The 21,877-nt window shown below is 36.2% G+C and overlaps 1 protein-coding gene across 1 annotated transcript in view; it reads right to left on the bottom strand.

Annotated features, from left to right (window-relative positions):
• The window catches only part of CFAP54 (cilia and flagella associated protein 54), a gene marked incomplete at its 5' end in the record, with an annotated part of 326,512 nt that overhangs the window by 288,046 nt on the left and 16,589 nt on the right, over positions 1-21,877 (bottom strand). Inside the window, 4 exon segments of the mRNA XM_079142877.1 lie at positions 10,363-10,561; positions 14,805-14,906; positions 15,030-15,143; positions 16,884-17,027. Coding sequence (XP_078999003.1) covers positions 10,363-10,561; positions 14,805-14,906; positions 15,030-15,143; positions 16,884-17,027 — 559 coding nt within the window.

Below are 21,877 nucleotides of genomic sequence, written 5' to 3'. Positions count from 1 at the left end.
AAAAGAGGTGAAAGACCTCTACAAAGAGAACTACAGAACACTAAAGAAAGAAATTAAGGAAAACCTTAGAACATGGAAAGATCTCCCATGTTCTTGGATAGGCAGAATTAATATTGTCAAAATGGCCATACTACCTAAAGTGCTATACAAATTCAATGCAATTCCAATTAAAATCCCAATGACATACCTTACAGAAATAGAGCAAGCAATTATGAAATTCATCTGGAAGAATAAGAAACCCAGAATAGCTAAAGCAATCCTCAGTAGAAAGAGCGAAGCAGGGGGTATCGCAATACCAAATCTTCAACTCTATTACAAAGCAATAGTAACAAAAACAGCATGGTATTGGTACCAAAATAGACAGGTAGATCAATGGTACAGAATAGAGGACTTGGACACAAACCCAAATAAATACAATTTTCCCATACTAGACAAAGGGGCCAAAAATATGCAGTGGAGAAAAGATAGCCTCTTCAACAAATGGTGCTGGGAACACTGGAAAATCATATGCAACAGAATGAAATTAAACCCCTATCTCTCACCCTGCACAAAACTCAACTCAAAATGGATCAAGGACCTCGGAATCAGACCAGAGACCCTGCATCTTATAGAAGAAAAAGTAGGTCCAAATCTTCAACTTGTTGGCTTAGGATCAGACTTCCTTAACAGGACTCCCATAGCCCAAGAAATAAAAGCAAGAATCAACAACTGGGATAGATTCAAACTAAAAAGCTTTCTCTCAGCAAAGGAAACTATCAGTAATGTGAAGAGAGAGCCTACAGAGTGGAAGAATATCTTTGCCACTCATACTTCAGATAGAGTGCTAATTTCCAGAGTTTATAAAGAACTCAAAAAACTCTACTCCAAGAATTCAAATAATCCAATCAACAAATGGGCTAAGGAAATGAACAGACACTTCACAGAAGAAGAAGTACAAGCAATCAACAGACATATGAAAAAATGTTCAACATCTCTAGTAATAAGAGAAATGCAAATCAAAACTACCATAAGATTCCATCTCACCCCAATTAGAATGGCGATTATCAAGAACACAAGCAACAATAGGTGTTGGCGAAGATGTGGGGAAAAGGTACACGCATACATTGCTGGTGGGGTTGCAAATTAGTGCAGCCACTCTGGAAAGCAGTGTGGAGATTCCTCAGAAAGCTTGGAATGGAACCACCATTTGACCCAGCTATCCCACTCCTTGGCCTATACCCAAATGACTTAAAATCAGCATACAACAGAGATACAGCCACATCAATGTTCATTGCTGCTCAATTCACCATAGCCAGATTGTGGAACCAACCTAGATGCCCTTCAGTTGATGAATGGATAAAGAAACTGTGGCATATATATACAATGGAATATTACTCTGCCATGAAGAATGATAAAATCATGGCATGTGCAGGAAAATGGTTGGAATTGGAGAATATCAAGCTAAGTGAGATAAGCCAATCTCAAAAAACTAAAGGATGAATTATCTCGCTGATCAGCGAATGAGGACATATAATAGGGGGTGGGAGGGGTTAGCGTTAGGGTTAGGGTTTGTTTTAGGGTTAGGGATAAGGAGGGTGGTAAGAATGGAGGAAGGAAGGACTATATAGAGGGAAAAGAGGGGTGGGACGGGTGGGGGGGAAGGGAAAAAAATCAGAATGAATCATACAACATTGCCCTATGTAAATATATGATTACACAAATGGTATGCCTTTACTCCATGTGCAAACAGAGAAACAACATGTATCCCATTTGTTTACAATAAAAAATAATAATAAATAAATAAATAAAGTGAAATAAGAAAAAAAATAAGGAAATAGAGATTCTGAAAAAGAACTATTCAGAAATCCTTGAAATGAAGGAAACAATAAACCAAATTAAAAATTCAATGAAAAGCACCACCAGCAGACTACACCACTTGAAAGAGTTCATTTCAAGCAATGAAGACAAAATATGTAATCTTGAAAATAAAGTTGACCATGGTGAAAATCTGTTAAGCAACCAAAAACAGAACTTTCAAGAACTATGGGATAACATGAAAAGACCAAACTTAAGATTTATAAGGACAGACAAGGACTCAGAGATACAAACCAAAGGAATGTAAAATCTTTTCAAAGACATAATATCAGAGAATTTCCCAAACCTTAAGAATAAAATGGAAAAATCACATACAGGAGGTATATAGAACTCCAAATATAGAAAATTACAACAGATCCACAAGGCACATTATTATGAAAATAGCTAACATACAAGAATAAGGATAGAATTTTGAAGACTGCTAGAGAAAAATGACAGGTCACATTTAGTAAAATCAGTCTGGATTTCAGCTGATTTTTCAGCCCAAACCCTCAAAGTTAGGATATCTTGAAATAATATATACCAAATTCAAAAATAAAATGGATGCCAATGAAGAATACTATACCCCAGAAAAATTAAGCTTCAGATTTGATAATGAAATTAAAAAGTCCATGATAAGCAAAAGTTAAAAGCATTCACAACTACAAAGCCTACGCTACACTATATACTCAATAAAAGATTTCACAAAAGAAAATTAAAAATAAAAGTAAAAACCAGCAAAGGGAGGAACTGCACTAGAAGAATAGGCAATCAAAGGAAAAACTAATTCAAATTAAAAACCAGAATAAATCAAAATGACAAGGATTAAAAATCATTTCTCAATAATAACACTGAATGTAAATGGCCTAAACTCATCGATCAAAAGATATAGACTGGCAGATTGGATTAAAAACCAAGACCCAATAATTTTTGTCTCCAAGAGACTCATCTCATAGGCACAGACATCCACAGACTGAAGGTAGAAGAATGGGAAAAAACATCTCATTCACATGGATCTCATAAACAAGCAGGGGTTTCCATCTTCATATCAGATAAAGTGGGCTTCAAGCCAAAGTTAATCAGAAGGGATAAAGAAGGTCATTTCACACTACTTAAAGGAATTATGCAACAGGAAGATATAACAATCATAAATACTTATGCCCCCAACAATGGAGCATCTACATACAACAAACAAATCCTTCTCAATATCAAGGATCAAAGAGACCACACATAATAATTTTGGGTGACTTTAACATGTCTTTCTCAACACTGGATAGATCTTCCAAACAAAAACTAAATAAAGAAGCTATAGAATTAAAAATTCAATTAATAATTTAGACTAAACAGACATATATAGAATATTTCATCCATCAATGACTGAATATACTTTCTTCTCGGCAGTACACGGATCATTTTCTAAAATACACCATATCTTAGAACCCAAAGCAACTCTTACAAATACAAAAACATAGACATAATACCTTGCATTCTATCAGATCACAATGGAATAAAATTAGAAATAAAAGCTACTAACACCTGGAGACTAAATAACACACTATTGAATGATGAATGGATAGCAGAAGAAATTGTGTATTAAAAAGATACTTACAGGTAAATGAAAATAACAATACAACATACAAAATCTCTGGGACAGAATGAAGGTGGTTCTAAGAGGAAAGTTCTTGCATTGAGCTCATTCATTAAAAGAATTGGAAGTCATCAAATAAATAATTTAACATTTTATATCCAGGACCTAGAAAAAGAAGAACAAATCAACACCAAAAGCAGCAGGAAGACAGGAAATAATTAAAATCAGAGCTAAAATCAATATTCATTTTTGTTTCAATGAAATTGAAACAAAAAATCTAAAGAATCGACAAAACAAAAAGTTGGTTCTTCCAACCTAGATGCCCTTCAATTGATGAATGGATAAAGAAACTGTGGTATGTATATATGTATATATATATATATATATATATATATATATATATATATAATGGAATATTACTCAGCCATAAAGAAGAATAAAATTATGGCATTTGCTGGTAAATGGATGGAGTTGGAGAATATCATGCTAAGTGAAATATGCCAAGCCCAAAAAACCAAAGGCCAAATGTTTTCCCTGATAAGTAGATGATGATACATAATGGTGGGGGGGTAACGGGGGGCAAGAGAAGAATGGAGGATCTTTGGATTATGTAGAGGGAAATGGGATGAGAGGGACGGGGGAAGGAAAGATAGTAGAATGAGACAGTATTACCCTATGTACATGTATGATTACATGAATGGTGTGAATCTGCATTGTGTATAACCAAAGAAATGAAAAGTTGTACCCCATTTGTGTACAATGAATCAAAATGCACTCTGGAAAAATAGAAATAAATAAATAAAGTCATACAAAAGAAAAAAGTTGGTTCTTTGAAAATAAATAAAATTGATAAACCCTTAGCCAAGCTAAAATGAAGAGAAAGAGAAAACTCAAATTACTAAAGTTCATGGTGAAAAAGGAAATATCATGATGGTTACTATTGAAATATAGACAATAATCAGAAACTATTTTGAAAATTTATACTCTAATAAAATAGAAAAACTTGAAGACATTGATAAATGTCTATAGACATATGACCTACCCAAATTGAATCAGGAGGACATAGAAAATTTAAACAGGTCGATTTGAAGTAACGATATTGAAGACACCATCAAAAGCCTCCCAACAAAGAAAAGCCCAGTACTGGATGTATACTTGGCTGAGTTCTACCACACTTTGCGAGAAGAACTAACACCAATGCTCTTCAAATTATTCCACGAAATAGAAAAAGAGAGAAACCTTCCAAACTCATTCTATGAGGCTAGTATCACCTTGATACCAAAAACAGGAAAAAAAATCAATAAAAACTTCAGACGAATATTCCAATGAACATAGATGCAAAAACTCTTCTTTTGCGGGGAGGAGTTACTGGGGATTGAACTCAGGGGCACTCGGCCACTGAGCCACATCCCCAGCCCTATTTTGTATGTTATTTAGAGACAGGGTCTCACTGAATTGCTTAGCACCTCACTTTTGCTGAGGCTGGCTTTGAACTTGTGATCCTCCTGCCTCAGCCTCCCAGCCTCTGGGATTACAGGCGTGCGCCAACATGCCCTGCTGCAAAAATTCTTAATAAAATACTGGTAAATTACATACAGAAACACATTTAAAAGATAGTGCACCATGATCATGTGGGGTTCCTCCCAGGGATGCAAGGTTGGTTCAACATACAAAAATCAATAAACATATTTCATTACATCAATAGACTTAAAGACAAGAATCACATGATTGTCTCAATAGATACAGAGGAAGCATTTGACAAAATACAGCATCTCTTCATGTTCAAAACACTACAAAAAACAGAATGGTAGGATCATACCTCAACGTCATGAAAGCTACATATGTTAAACCCAAGGCAACATCATTCTAAACAGAGAAAAACTGAAAGTGTTTTTTTCTAAAAACCAGAACAAGACAGGGATGCCCTTTTTCACTACTACTATTCAAACATAGTCCCTGAAACTCTAGCCACAACAGTTAAGCAAAAGAGTGGAATTAAAGGAATATAAATAGGAAAAGAGGAACTGACAACAGGATCCTGTGTTTAGAAGACCCCAGAACCTCTACCAGAAAAGCTGCTAGAACTCATAAAGGAATTCAGCAAAGTGGCAGGATATAACATGAACACCCATAAACCAATTGCATTCCTGTTCATCAGTGATGAATCAGCTGAAAGAGAAATTAGGAAAAATACCCCATTCACAAGAGCCTCAAAAAAATAAAATACAAAAACTTGAAAATGAATCTAACAAAAGAGGTGAAAGACCTCTACAATTAAAACTACAGAACTCTAAAGAAAGAAATTGATGAAGATCTTAGAAGACGGAAAGATCCCCACGCTCTTGGATAGGCAGAATTAATATTGTCAAAATGGTCATACGACCAAAAGCACGATATGGATTTATGCGATCCCTATTAAAATTCCAATGATGTTCTTCATAGAAATAGAAAAAGCAGACATAAAATTAATTTGGAAAAATAAGAAGCTCAGAATAGCCAAAGCAATACTTAGTGAAAAAAGTGAGGCAGGAGGCGTCACAATACCAGACCTTAAATTATACTACAAAAACAGCACAGCATTGGCACAAAAACAGACATGAAGACCAATGGAACAAAAGAGAAGACACAGAGACAAACCCACATAAATACAGTTATCTCATACTAGACAAAGGCGCCATAAACATATGAAAGGTAGCCTCTTCAACAAACGATGCTGGGAAAACTGGAAATTCATATGCAGAAGAGTGAAATTAACCTCTATCTCTCGCCCTGCACAAAACTCAACTCAACCCTAACCGAGGCATTAGACCAGAAACCCTGCACCTACTAGAAGAAAATGCAGGCCCAACATTCCATCATGTCTGTTTAGGAACTGACTTCCCCAACAAGACACTTAAAGCACAAGAAGTAAAATAAGAATCAATAAATAGAATGCTATCGAGTTAAAAAGCTTCTTCATAGCAAAGGAAACAATCAAGAATCTGAAGAGACAGCCTACAGAGTGGTAGAAAATCTCTGCACCTGAACCTCGGAAAAATCCTCAATCTCCAAGATTTATAAAGAACTCAAAAAACTTAACATCAAAAACAAACAAATGGACAAATAACCCAATCAATAAATGGGCAAAGGAATTCAATAGGCACTTCACAAAAGAAATACAAATGGTCAACAAATACATGAAAAAATGTTCAACATCTCTAGCAATTAGAAAAATGCAAATTAAAACTACACTGATTCCATCTCACTCCAGTCAGAATGGCAAAAATCAAGAATACAGCAACAAATTTTGGAAAGGACGTGGGGGAAATGGTACAACAAATTTTGGAAAGGACGTGGGGGAAATGGTACACTCATGCATGCTGGTGAAACCTCAAATTGGTTCAACCTCTCTGGAAAGCAGTATGGAGATACCTCAAAAAACGATGAGTGGTACCACCGTTTGACCTGGTTTGACTCATAGGTATATATCTAAGGGAGTTAAAATCAGCATGCTACAGTGATGCAGCCACATCAGTGTTTACAGCAGCTCAAGTCACAATAGCTAAGCTATGGAACCAACCTAGGTGCCCTTTGAAAGATGAATGGATAAAGAAAAGGTGATATATATGCACAACAGAATATTATTCAGCCATAAAAAAGAATGACTTTATGCCATCTGCCAGTAAATGGATTTATCTGGAGATATCATGCTAAGAAATAAGCCAATCCCGAAAACCAAAGGTCAAATGTTCTCGTTAATATTTGGATGCTAACACACAACAAGCAGGGTAGGGAGTACAGAAGTTCTATAAATATGTCAAAATATGTTATACTGTCATATATAACTAAAAAGAACACATTTTTTAGAAAAAGAAAAGAAACTGGATCATTCACACATTGGTGATTGGCATAGTAAATATTTCTTTTTTTTTTAATAATGTATTTTTTTTTATTGTAAACAAATGGGATACATGTTGTTTCTCTGTTTGTACATGGCATAAAGGCATACCATTTGTGTAATCATAAATTTACATAGAGTAATGTTGTTTGATTCATTCTGTTATTTTTTCCCTTCCCCCCACCCCTCCCACCCCTCTTTTCCCTCTATACAGTCCTTCCTTCCTCCATACTTGCCCCCCTCCCTAACCCTAACTCTAACCCTAACACTAACCCTTCCCTCCCCCCATTATATGTCATCATCCACTTATTAGCGATATCATCCGTCCTTTGGTTTTTTGAGATTGGCTTATCTCACTTAGCATGATATTCTCCAATTTCATCCATTTGCCTGCAAATGCCATAATTCTATCATTCTTTATGGCTGAGTAATATTCTATTGTATATATATACCACAGTTTCTTTATCCATTCATCAATTGAAGGACATCTAGGTTGGTTCCACAGTCTGGCTATTGTGAATTGAGCAGCTATGAACATTGATGTGGCTGTATCTCTGTAGTATGCTGATTTTAAGTCTTTTGGGTATAGGCCAAGGAGTGGGATAGCTGGGTCAAATGGTGGTTCCATTCCAAGTTTTCTAAGGAATCTCCACACTGCTTTCCAGAGTGGCTGCACTAATCTGCAGCCCCATCAGCAATGTATGAGTGTACCTTTATTTCGATGAAGCTAGAGAAGAGTATAACAGTTTCTTACAAAGCTAAACACACATTTCCGTATGAACCAGCATTCAGACTCAAGTTTATATCCCAATTACAGATTTCTTTCTTGAGTTTCCAGTCTACATAATTTTTTTTCACATAAAAACCCCTACTCAAGGGGCTGAGAGTGTAACTTATTAGTAGAGCACCTTCTTACCATGCATAAGGTCCTGAGTCCAATCTCAGCACCACAAAAAAAAAAAAAGAAAAAAAAAATCTAGATACAAATCAAATGTTCTTCAATAAGTAAGTGGTTAAACAAACTACAGAGTACCATACCATGGAATACTATTCATCAATAATAAGTCACACACACAAAAATCGGATACCTCTCAAGGGAACGTTGCTGAGTGAAAAAATCAACAGAGCACTAAACACACCTAACTTAAGAAAAAGAGGTATTACAGTTAACAGGGAAAGGAAGCTCTCTTCAAAAGATGGTGCTATGCCAACCAGAAATCCACACAGAAATAAGTAATTCTTGATCCCTACTTCATACCAACAAAAAAGACCTAAATATAGACTCAATAGAAAAGAAAAAAATACATAACACTTATAGAAGAAAACACAAGGCTCTTTATGACATTTGAGTAACAGAATTTTCTTAAACATAACACAAAAATGATTAACTATAAAGAATGTATTGATATAGTGCACTACATTAAAATTAAGAATTCATTTTCTCAATGGATACCATTAAGAGATTGAAAAGGCAAGCCACCACGTGGGGAAAAAAAGACTGTTCAATGCATGAATTCAATAAAGGTCTCATATCCAGAACATATAAAGAATTCCTGAAAGCCAATAAAGAGATACACAGACCAATAAAAAAATGAGCAAAAGATTTGAACAGGCCCATGAGAAAACATGATATCTAAATGGAAAAAAATGTTTGAAAACATGCTCAACTTCATTAGTTATCAGAGAAATGCAAATTAAATCCACAATGTAATACAAGTGAATCCACACCAGAATAGACAAAGTGGAAAAGACAGATATTGCTAACTAACAGTATGAATTTGGAGCAACTGGAACTCTTACAAAATAATGGTGGGGGTGTCAATCACTATCCACTAAAGCCAAACATGGGTATATCCTATGCTGTCGCAATTCTATTCCAACAGAAGTGCAGAATAGAAGTTTGAGTTTTAAGATCTCTCTTTCTATAATTTATAGAACAAGCAGTCGAGAAAAAAAATTAGTAGTGATGGAGAAGGTCTAATCACACAATTTACAAATTTGACTGAAAAAACATGTACAAAGCAATGCACCCATCAAGAAATACAGTGTGGTAAAATGGGGTGGCAGAGTACTTGCCTAGCATATGTGAAACACTGGATATAATCCTCAGCACCACATAAAAAAAAAAAAAACAAATAAAATAAAAATATATTGTCCATCTATGACTACAAAAAAAATTTAAATAAAATATAAAGTGCATATAATTTTCCAAAACCTGGCTATAGTCAGGTCATCATAAGAAATTATTATCTCTGTCTTGAACAAAGAAGCAAAAATGAAGTAAACACTAGCAAACAAATCAAGCAATATATGGAAAGTCTAATCCTCATTTAGAAAGTAGATCTATTCCAAAAATACAAGGTAGCTAAAAATTAGCTAAATACAAGGTAGCTAAAAAACAATGCAATTCACCCTATTAATAGAATAAAAGAGAAAGCCCTTTGGTCAACACAGTGAATCTTGATAAACGCAGAAAAGACTTTTGATAAAATTCAACAACTATTCAAACCAACAAAAGATACTTAGAAAATCAGGAATAAAAGAAACTTCTTTGATCTGTAAAAGACTCACTATATAAATTCTTCTGCAAATATCTTGGTATCTTTTTTTTTTTCAGTGCTGGGGATCAAACCCAGGGCCTTACACATGAGCACATACACTGAGTGGTATGTGCTCTACCGTCAGCTACACCTCAAGTCCCAAGCAAATATTTTAACTATCGAACATTGGAAATGTTCCATTTAAGATCAAAAGTGAGACAAGTATGTCTGAAGACACCACATCTTTCCCGTGTGTTTACTGAAGTCCTAACTAGTGCAAGAAGTCCAGAAATGAAAGAAAAAATAAGTTAATTAAAAGATTAAGAACTGGAAAGGAGGATATAATTGTATAGATGATTATATGCACAAAAAATTATTTGAATTGTCAAATGACTACAGCAAGATTGCTGAATTCAAGGTCAATATATAAAATGGAAAATTATTTATTTATCAGTTTCTCATAACTACCATGCTAAAACTTTTGTTAATCATGGCTACTGTAAAATAGTATCTTAATATCTTACTCATTAAAAGTTCTTTTCCAGCTATAAACAGTTCTGAAATAACATCACGAAGTTCCACTTCATCTGTTACAACAGGACCAGTTTGTAGTGTTCGCCTGTTTGGATCAGAAAGAGCTTCCAAGACAGCCAGAAAGCGGGATGCAGAGCTATCAAACATTTCATCCAACAGCCGCTCTGTGATGGTACGTGGCCATGGCAACTGGAATTAAGGGGGAAAAAATGCAGTCCATTTTATAAGGCAAAGAAAAATAAGGTCTGTTTATCCAATGCTGAAAGACAGAGGTTGGTTTAACAGTGGGATGAATGCTTTTAAGTTTTAATTTTTTGAGATGTCACTCCAGATTCCATTTAAGCTTATGTCATGCTGTTATTACATCAAAGTCTTTGCCATTTGTTTCTATGTTTGTGTTTCCAAGGCTGTTTATTATGGTCTTTTTATTAAACCAGCATCATCTCCATACACTTTATGGTACCCTAATCACAGCCTTAAGGGACCAATACTCAAACTTCTGTTGCCTAACCATCACTTGGGTGCTTTTTAGATTCAAGACCAAATCTCTGGACATTCAATGGGTCCAGGTAAGGCACTATTACTAAAGTACTGCAGGAAATTCTAAAGTAGAATGTACTCGAACTCAAACTTGAAACAATATTTTACATAATAAATAACTAGATTTGTGGTAGATAACTCTAAGGAAGAGCTGATCAGCTGTGTTCTCATAAGGTAGTGACCGGGCCTGATTTCCCAGCCCCTCTGCTCTGTACTGTCCTGGGATGGCTTCACCACCTGCAGATGGCCCATCTACATAAATGGCCTTTTCTCTGCATTTAGGCTGCCTGTAAGGTAAGACCAATACCTCTAATTGGCGTTTCTAGAATCCATATTCAGCTAAAACACCAACGATATTTTTCATGATTCTCTTGCGGTGGGTGGTGTTTGTTTGCTTGTTGTTTTCTCCTCTTCTCAGGGCTCTGGACTGTTCTCCCCCAAACATCGACTCCTCTATTCATCAGCTTCTATGCCTTTTCATTGCACAAACCAACTGATATGTTAAAAACTCAATAAAACTTTAACTCCATGCTTTGCCCTTTCTTTCCTTATAAACAGAGGAAAGGGTTTCTTTCAAAATTTGTATTACATGTTAAAGCAGAGCTTTAAAGTATACATATTCAAAAAACATAATGACTTTCCAATAATTAGAAGTATTCAAAATGAAACCGTAGTTTTTCACCAAAAAGAGTAAATTTGCTCACAAAAATATCATAGAATATAAGCAAAAATAAGAATAGAATATTTATCAGAGCTATGATAAATACTAAGCAAAACATTTTAAAATATAAATATTCATAATACCAATAAAAAGCAGTAAAGCTAAAGCAATAAAAACAATGGAGTGTCAAGTATGACAAAAGAAATATTAACTTCTATTAAAACTGAGTCAATGAGTTCATTCAAATATATTTTAAAGAATAAAATATCAGTAGATAGATTGAAAGAATCCATTAAAAAGGAAATAAAAAGAGTAAACACAAATACAAGAGAAAGGATCAAAGTTAAAATGACAAGTCATTCAATTGTAAAGCTGAATTAGTAAAACACATAAATAAATTTGCTAACTGATCTAGCAAAAAAAATTCCAACAAATAATGCCAAAATAATAATACATTGCAATAAAATTGGTAAATCCTTGAAAACAGGAATACCCGAATTGGAAACACTTTGGCACTATATGCCAAGAGAAAATAAAAATATTTGTATGCCTTGATTCAGAAATCCTACATTTTTTATCTATAGGAAATAAAAGAAAGAAAAAATAGTATTCCTGAAGATGTGAGTTACATCAATATTTATAATAGTAAAAAATTGGGAATAAATAATAGCAGTAAAAATTAGACTAATTAGGGTACAGATACTGCCTAGGATATATTATATGACCTTTCAAAATGTTAGAGTAAATGAGAATCTAAATGACATAACCCACATAGTCCATTCCACCTCTAAATGCTGTGGTCTCTGTGAATCTACTCCATGAGATACTATGCTTACTCTCCAACATGCTACACCTTCCCCAGTTGAAATCCATTTCTTGTCCCCAACAAACTGGCCTCTAAACTACGATCATGCTTCGCTTCTTTACTTAGAATGTTCTCTTCTCCCTTTCTAGCCAAGTCCTGTCCATTATTTTCCAAGACCATTTAAAAAGCCAGGACCATGACTTAGTCTTTTCTGTATTCCACTATACTTGAAAACACAGGTATTCAATACATGATGGTTGAATACATGAATGAATAATAAATAAACAAGTATAATAGCTAACAGTTACTAAAGACCTACTATGAGCAGGAATGACTTTATGTGTGTAAGTCATTTAATCCCCACCACAAGTCATTTAATACCCACCACCATTATTTCCTTCTTAAAACTTATCATGAGATATAATTTTGTTTATCATGTAGTTTCTCTACTAAAATGTAATCTTATCTATCTTGTTTACATAGCAGACAACTTTCAATTTTGTATTGAATGAACCACTAAATGGTTGGTCATTTGGAGTCTGAATTAGTAGTTCTTTAAATAAATCTTTTTAAAGTCGAAATAATTAATTGTGAGATAAGAACCGAATTACAAACAAATGTTCTCAAAAATAGAGGTAACGTATATTGAAATTTCTTTATTTTGTGGAAACATAAAATTATTTCATACTTACAAAGTAGGACATTTGTGCAATATATGTCAAGGTAATATAATATTATTTTAAAAAGAGCATGTTAACTAATCTCTGTCAAAACTACCCACTAAACAATTACAATTGTTTTCTGAAAAAACAAAGTACCATGATTTTTCATACAACAATAATCTTGAAGGAAACTAGAAATAAATGAGCTTCTAATATAAATCAATTTTATATATTTTTCTTTGAAAGTATATTTAAGTTTGCTACCAGGATGACTATAAGTCCTAATATGCTAAGTCATGACAATCTTGTAGCTTTGGATATTTAATTTTGGTTTGCACAGAGGAAAAAAAATAGGGGAAAAAAAAAAATTGCCCCCTACCCTCTCACAAAAACAACAGCATTATTACTTAACAATACCAGCAGTTTATCCAAGGAATTGCGTATGATTTGTCAAGTTATCGCTGTCACATGCTGATCAATTACATGCTATTGATCAGTATGGGACATAGTTTTAAAGGAATATATGATATGCACTTCTGGTTGCACTAAAATAGCACTCGAATAGTACCATGTTCAAATATTAGTACTTAATTCTCATGACTTCTTTCAAAGAAGAAAAAGAATTATTCCTAAATGTCATAAGAACTGAGGACAGCACAGTTCTTAGAGCAGTGAGAAAACATTGGACTGAGAAGCAAATTTTCGTTCTAATTCTGCCAGCAGTTGGCTTACGACCCTGAGCCAGTAACTTAAATATTCAAGCTTCATTTTCATCATTTATGGCAGAAAAGAACTGAACCAGGTGCTTTCTCAAGTCCCTTGCAGGTTCTGAGGCTCTGCGACTCTTCTGTGAGGCTGCTCATCTTCTTCCCCCTCACTTCCGCTGACAGTCCCTACATATGAGCTCATGGAAGAGAGTTGGTGGCCATGTCAGGCAGTTGGGGACAGCTTCAAAGAGCTACCAAACTGGACCTTGAACGATGGAGCTCAGAAAAGGCAAAGTGGGGAGTGGGAGAAGAAAGAAGGCAGGAGGGCGAGGAGACCCACAAGGCCTAGCTTCATCTTACTCCCTCCCCTGTGACAGTCCCTAGTGCTGTTTGCCACTAGGGAGGGACTGCGTGACTAGTTGTGACACGAAAGGTGAGGCCCTTGTCACTTCCATGCGGAACATCATGACACGGGAAAGATCTTCCAGAGCTCCCTTATATCCTCTCCAGCAGAAAGACCAACAATTTTCTAAATGAGCACTGTTCCTCAGCCTGGCCCTAAGCAGCTGTTGAAAGTACAGACCCCTGGTAACTCTACCAGGGGGAAGTCATCTGTTTTAAGCCACCTGAGGTGCAGGGCCTATTTTCTGCTGCAGTATAACCTAGTTCCTGAACACTCCCAAAGGTAAACCTTCTCTCCATCTTCACAGAGCACTAAGCCAACGCTAAGCAGTCAAAGCAGGGCCCTTGCAGACCTGCTCAGAGGCCTGTTCATGTGCAAGAGCCTGATCATGCACACCATTCCCAGGCTCCTCCTCATCAGCCTCTCATCCTAACACTGCAAAAACCAGGACTGTGCTAAGGCACAAAAAACTTTTGAGAAAGTAATACAGTGAGGCCATATCTGAGCTGGGAAAACATTCTTCTCACTATCTGCCTAGTGGTGCAGAGAATCTGGGGCAGGATTTAATCACTGGTGACTATTAGAAGATTCCAAAATAACAGCACAAATTCACTGCAAAAAGAGCCTTAAATAGAGAAGAATTTTTAGACTTACGCTTTGAGCTTCCTTTAGGTTAAGTCTTATCTTTGGTCTAAAGATAGTTTTGGTTTTTCTTCTAGATTCAAATACTCCTCTTTTGAAGATCATCACCGCCATCTGCCTCCAACAGAAAAATCATGTATGAAGTCACAATGGGACATCCTTCTTCACTACTGATATTAAGTACCTAATCAACTGCGGAGTGCAGTACATTTCTTTTATTTCATGAAATTTTTATACCTTTATTGTGGCCTCTCTAAAATATCTTCTGGATTCTTCCTGTGACTGTGAGGAACTCATTAATTCCAGTTGCCTTAACTCATCAATTTTAGCTAATCCACGCCGAGCAAATGCCTAAGAGCGATGAAAATAAATTTAATTCATAATAAGTTAGAACACAGTGATTAAAAATGTATAAAGATAATGTTTTGTTGTCCTAGACATTTGATTTAATCTGTAAATTAAACTGCAGGCTGCTGCTAACTCCTGGTAACACAGTCTATCATTTCCTTTAAGCACCACTAAACTCTACAGGTCTGAACTGATAAACTTTCACACAGGCCAACTTTATGAATCATGAAGTCCAAGAAAGCTAAAATAAAGGTAAAACAGTACCTTCCGATTTTTACTTCTGTGTCATTACTTACAGACACACACACACACACACAAAACTACTCGGATATTCTTCTCAAATCCCAACCTTCCTATTACAGAATACTGTATACTCTGTTCAACTGTTCACATTGCCCACTATATTGTGAGGTCCTTAAAAGATCTCATCCATTTTTGTACCCCAATACCTAGCATGCAGAATATTTATTACTCAGAATAAATATCTGAGGAAGGAAAGGTAGGAAAAAAGCAGTCTTATCTAATCATGTCATCACTTTTATAATTCTCTAGAGAAAATAACAAGAGTTTAAAAGAGATATTAGAGTTCAATAACAAGCATTCATGTCACTTATTTTAATATTTCTTTGAAATATTTTATTCATAATTTATAATTTTTAATGATTAAAACCAATTGGATATTAACATGCATGAAGGGTTAAATTCTCCAAGTAGGAAGAATCCCAACAGCAATCAAATTATCAAAACTCCACAAATGTTTCATTATCTAATAATCTTAGCAGCTACAGAACAAAATGTGCCACCCCCTGGTATACTAAATATAATTATACATGTATGATGAGTGGTTTCTAGAATGTATCCTGGGCTATTAAAATCCCCCATGAGGGTTGAATTAGCCTATTCCTCTTCCCAGGGGCCACTGCCTTCCAACGCTTCAGAATTAGTCCAGACAGGAAAAACTAAAGAAACCTTCAGTAAGGCTATATGATTTATTTGTGGATGTGAACAGAATACAAGCAGGTATTTGTGCAGCTGTGAAGGCTGTGTCCCAGCACAAGACTCCCAGGCTGAGCTGTTGAGTAAGGGCTGAATCTACCCAGCACCCTACTGGCCCAGAGGCAGAGTCCTATTCCAGTTTTCACCACTATCCGGCCCAGTGACCAACTCAATACCATAAACTAAAGACAAAGTGACCTCCCTCCCCCCACGGTGCTGGGAATGGAACCCACAGCCTCAAGAGTGCTAGGCGAGCACTCCACCACCAGCCACACCCCCTATTTGATGTACACAGAGATACTGCACAAGCCAACGGAAGCCCCCAGTCGACATAAGTTGTATTTCAAGTACAAGAAAAAAAAAGAATGTAATAACAGTGGCTGGAAGCAGAGAAGCAGCAAGATACATGTAAAATAGGTGGTACAGAATACAAAACTAAACAGGGAATGGCTTACATGGTGAACAAAATAAGGAACGAAAGATAGCAGATATTATTTTCAGAAGACAAGTGAAGAGGACAGAAGTCAATTGAGTGCAAAGGAAAGAGCAGAAAGTCCCGCAGGAAATCAACAGAATGGAATGGCCAGGCAGATATCTTCAAATAAAGGCTGGAACTTTTGTCCTGACTTCATTTCAATTCTTTGGTTGTTTTTGTCTTGTTTTGCTTTCTTGAGGGCAACTGAAGGAGAAAATGCTGAATAAGCTGGTATTTCTAATGTCGGAACCACCAGAATTTAAGTCACATACCTCCCCATGAACACCCACTTGGCAGTCATAGTAACACTGGCAGACAGCGGTGTAAAGAGTAGTTCTCCATGTCAAGTACCTGACAGACAGGAGCGGGACTGAGGACTCCATACACATGCTGGCCCACAGCAGGTATTCTAAGGCCTGAAAAACAAGAGCACAACCGAGTTTATTCTCATGTTAATGATGATTTTGCTGAATATCACCAAATTCTAAGTTGTGAGAACAAGGTTCTGACTACTTAAACAAAAAATACCATGAGCAGTGAGTCAAGAGAAAACAAATACTGTAAAACAATTCCAAGAACTCAAGATCTCAAGGTAGCCATTTTAGAACATCCTTCTTGGCTCCTAAAGTCACCCTGTGTGTTCAGGTCATTTTTACTAAAATTTATCAAGAGCCAACATTAGTCCAGGAGTTCCCTCCAAGGATACAATTGTTATTAGCTGACCTGGAAGCAGGACATTATTCTGGAATAGGAGGGTAGGATAAAAAGGAAAGGATAGGATCCAGTGGTGCTTAGTAGAAACAAAGATTAAGATCAAATAAATCTAGGTTCCAGTCCCAATTTTGCCTCTCTTGACCACAACACAGCAGGGCTATTATGGAGAAAGAGATGATGACATGCTGCTATGGTATTTGGCACATTGTCAGCATCCTGTAAATGGTACCTATTACCAGCACTAAAGGTAAAATTTGAAACAAAATGGTGGGAGAAGGATCACAAGGCTGTTGCTCTGTCTATAGACACATACATAACGGCTTCTCCTGCTCTTCTTGTTAAATGGGTTTTCCCCACAAATCCATTGGTTACTTCTTTTTTGACATTTTTTTTTTCCACAAGCCCTAGACAGGGAAATACTATGACTATTTCAATCTTTACCCTTTCTTCAAAATATTCCAAGAGCTCAAAGGTTTACCAAATTATATTGCTTTTCACTTGATCTAATATAAGAAAGGAAAATTGGTCTCTTCTCCACATAATATTATAAGAAATATTACTGGGGTGAAAATAAGAATCTATGAGTTAAATGTGCCAGAATCTCAAATTCTAAATTCTACCCATGGATATTCCAGCCCTCATCAAGGCCTCCCTGAACTATTCGGATACCTCCCCCTTTTCTTTCCTCTCACCACCTGCCTTCTTACACATTTTTTTCTACACCTTCACCTCCATCAGGTTATCTTTCTAAAACATGAATGAAGGTGTGTCACTCTTATGCTAAAAACACTTGAATGTCTCCCTGTTGCCCATATGACAAAGTGCAAACCCCTTACTAGGGCATGCATAGTCCCTACCTTTCTTTTCCCATTACTCTTGACCTTGCATCCTACACTTAAAGCTGGTCCAAAAGGCTTTTCGTGATCTCTATTCACAATGCTCTCTCCTTCACCTGCCCTGTAAGACTAAGCTAAAACACTTCCTCCACTACTAGCAGTGTTACCTTGGACGGTTTATTTAAACTTGTGTGCCTCAGGTTCTTAGTCTGCAAACCAGGGTAACAGTAACTATTTCACAGAGTAGTTTGAGAACCCTGAATGAGTTAACACAGGTTAAGTGCTTAGACAATCACTGGCACATGGGAAGTGTTAGCTTTAGTGATAAAAAGAAAAAGGAGAAAGGAGGCTGAGGAGGGTGGAGCAGAAGAGAGATAGTTGTTGAAGACTTTTCTAACGTTCCTAGAAATAACCATTGCCTCATTTCCATCTCTACTGTAATTGTGTTAAAGTGTATATATATTATCCACATATATTTTATACACATATATACAGGTTAATTATCCCTGATCCAAAATGCTGGGAGCAGAATTGTTTTGGATTTTGAATTTCTTCTCATTTTTGAATATTTGCATTATAATAATGACATATTTTGAGGATGGGACCCAAATCTAAACACAAAATCCATTTATGTGTCATATACACTTTACATACAGAGTCTGAAGGTAATTTCATATACTATACTTAGTGCATCTAAATATATTTGACCCATCAAATGTGAAATTTTCCACTTGTGGCTTCATGTTGGTGCTCAGAAAGTTTCAAATTTAGAAGCATTTTGGGTTTTGGATTTTCATATTAGGGATGTTTGTCTGAATCACACATCACATCCAATTGCATTAACATTGCATGTGTTACTCCAAAATTAAACTGTGATCTCTTTGAGAACTGAAATAGTGCCTTATTTACTTTTGTATCAACAATACCTGGAATAGGGCCAGGTACATAGCAGATATTCTCAAGTATTATTAAATGAATTCAATAAACAACCTCAAAGTCAACAGAACCAGTCACAGGAGAACTGAGAAGTATCCCAGATTCTTGAATAATGACAATAAATTTGTACAACAGAATAAAGCCCCTCTTTCAGAAACAAATTAGGCCTTCAATAATTGAGGAGAAACATGTTAGCCACAAGATGGCACTGCAGCCTCATTTATATCAATTTATATTATTCGAGGAAAATAACAGTGAAGCAATTTCAAAGTTGATTTGAAGTTTGTGCAGTGGTGTGTGGAATAAGTTGACAATTATTGTTCAAGCCAAATACTTCACCAAACTATTTCAGGTTTATAGTAAAATGAAACAGAAATCAAGAGGTTGGGTTTTTGTTTTTTTTTTTTTAGAATGAATCGATTCTACTGCATTCTTTAATGTTTGCCAAGTACTGTATACTACAGTTTGTTTTAAATGCCAGAAGAGAAATGAGATTATTCTATAAACAAAAAATAAAGTTGTCATATGTATTTAGGGAAAGGGGTTTTAGTCCCTTTCCCTCCCTGTATTCCTTAAGCTTACGTTAGTGACCTGCCTCAGCACTAAATTGGGTACTAACTGGGGAAAAGCCCCAGGTTAGTCCAAGTCTTCAGGATCTCTTTAGGAATTCAGGGTAATATAAAAAAATATATCAACCTTCCACACAGCTCCTCCACTTGAGCAGGTAAACCTAACAGGAAGGATCATCACAGGAATCAATTTAGCAAACAGACATGCATTATTTGAATGGTGTTGAATGTGAGTACAGAGTGACATTGATTCTGGCCTCAGCGAATCCCTAACTAGATGTGTGACCTTGAGCAAATTAAGCTTTTTATTAAATTAAGATGGAGGTCATAACAGCTTCTTTCTCAAAATGGCGGTCTGAGGATTAGATAACTCATGCAAGTGCTCAGTATAGCATACCAGATGGAAGGCACTCATTCAACAGATGATGACGACGGTGGTGGTAGGGTGGTGGTGGTGATAGTGCCCGCCTAATTAGACTATGGTATTACTATGAAGGCAAAGCCTTCACAAAGTACCTAGTGTGGAGTATGGACTTGGTAATAACAGAGGGTAACCATAATGCCTAGACACATAAATAGAAATTTAAATTGCTCTGGAAGGACACTAAGAACAGCCTTGTCTATTTCTCCTTCTGTCTTAGACTATAAAAGACTTAAATTCTAAATTCACTGCAGAATCAGTGTGCCTGAGACTAAGAGGTCTCAGATGTGATAGGACCTCAAAGGGTTTGACTCCAATAAGTAGACCCATAAAGCCCATTTATAGCCTCAGCCCAGGAATCAATGTAGCAACTGGGAGCATAGGAATTTCTGGGTGAAAATTATTAATTTCCTTGAAACCTGCTATATTTAACTGAAAGAATTTCATCCCAACTGTATAACCACTCCCCACCCCCAAATTCTTGCATGTCTCACCTCCCCCACTCCCATCCTACAAGTCTGGGACCACACACCTATCCTCCTTCTCCACTTATTTTGCCAGATACAAAATCAAGTTACATGAGGGAGAGAGGAAATGTCTTACATAGGTTATAAATAAGAAATTATTTTAAGATGACTATCACATTAAATTAAAATTCTCCCAACGTTAACAAGTACAAACACTAACAGTCAAATGTTGGCACAGATGCCTCTGCCCCTTCAAAGTTTTGGCAAGCAAACACTGTAGCAGACCAAACGATGATGGTTTCTGTGAAGCAGTATTTGTTGCTACAGCAAGTAACTGGAGAGTACAAATTCTTTTCAGGAATTCAACTGGAACTAAATGTAGAATTGCTGGAATAATCTGTGGGCCAAAATTATATGTGGGACAGTCTCCCCTCAATTTAATTCACACTCAAAATGCTGGCCCAGAGTTTGTTCAAGTGACTGTCAGTAATGAAGTTCTTAACCCAAGGATCAATACAGAAAGAGAGCATATAGTTAATGTTACCTATTGAGAATGCAAATATCTTACTTCCATTTTTATTCTTTAAGTGTTTTTTTTTTTGTTTATTTGTTTGTTTTTTTGCGGGGGGGTTGCTGGGGATTGAACCCAGGGCCTTGTGCTTACAAGGCAAGCACTCTACCAAGTGAGCTGTCTCCCCAGCCCCTCTTTAACTGTTTTTAACTTTTAAGATACTTGTCTGTTTTGAGGAAATAAGGGAAAAAATGGTATCTCTCCTGAGTGTTAGAATATTCAGGATGAGCTTTCACAAGCAATAAAGAAAAATAAAACAGTAATGTTTCAGATGGCAACAGCAACTCCAGCAGGGTCTCCGTGGGAGTATAATCGCCCTTCCTGGCCTACATTCCAATGACGGGAAAATGAATGCAGAAAATAAATATGTCTCCTGCAGACAAAAGTGCTACCAACCTTGCAGGGAAGTCAACAGAAGTGTCAGCAACTTCCTCAAGCTAAAACTGAGCAGTAAGGACTGGTAAGTGAGAATCTTATTATCTTATTATAAAGTCCCCTTACCCTCCTCTGGGCTTTTGTTCACTCGAATAGCATGTGGGCAATAAGTAAAAGTCCAAGAACTGCACAATATATAGAGAGTGGCCATAGTTTATCATCTAAACCAGGACATTTATAAGATTGAACAAGGGACTACTAATAATTACTTCAGGACTAGCATAAATAGGACTGTTCTAGGCAAACCAGAGAGGATGGTCCCCTTGTTCAATATCAAGCATGACAAGTAAGACTATCTAGCAGACAGGGTCACTAGA

Source organism: Sciurus vulgaris (assembly GCF_902686455.1).
Source record: "Sciurus vulgaris genome assembly, chromosome: 5".
Lineage (NCBI taxonomy): Eukaryota > Metazoa > Chordata > Mammalia > Rodentia > Sciuridae > Sciurus > Sciurus vulgaris.
The sequence above is the reverse complement of the archived record's forward strand: the minus strand, read 5'-3'. Positions and strand labels throughout refer to the sequence as shown.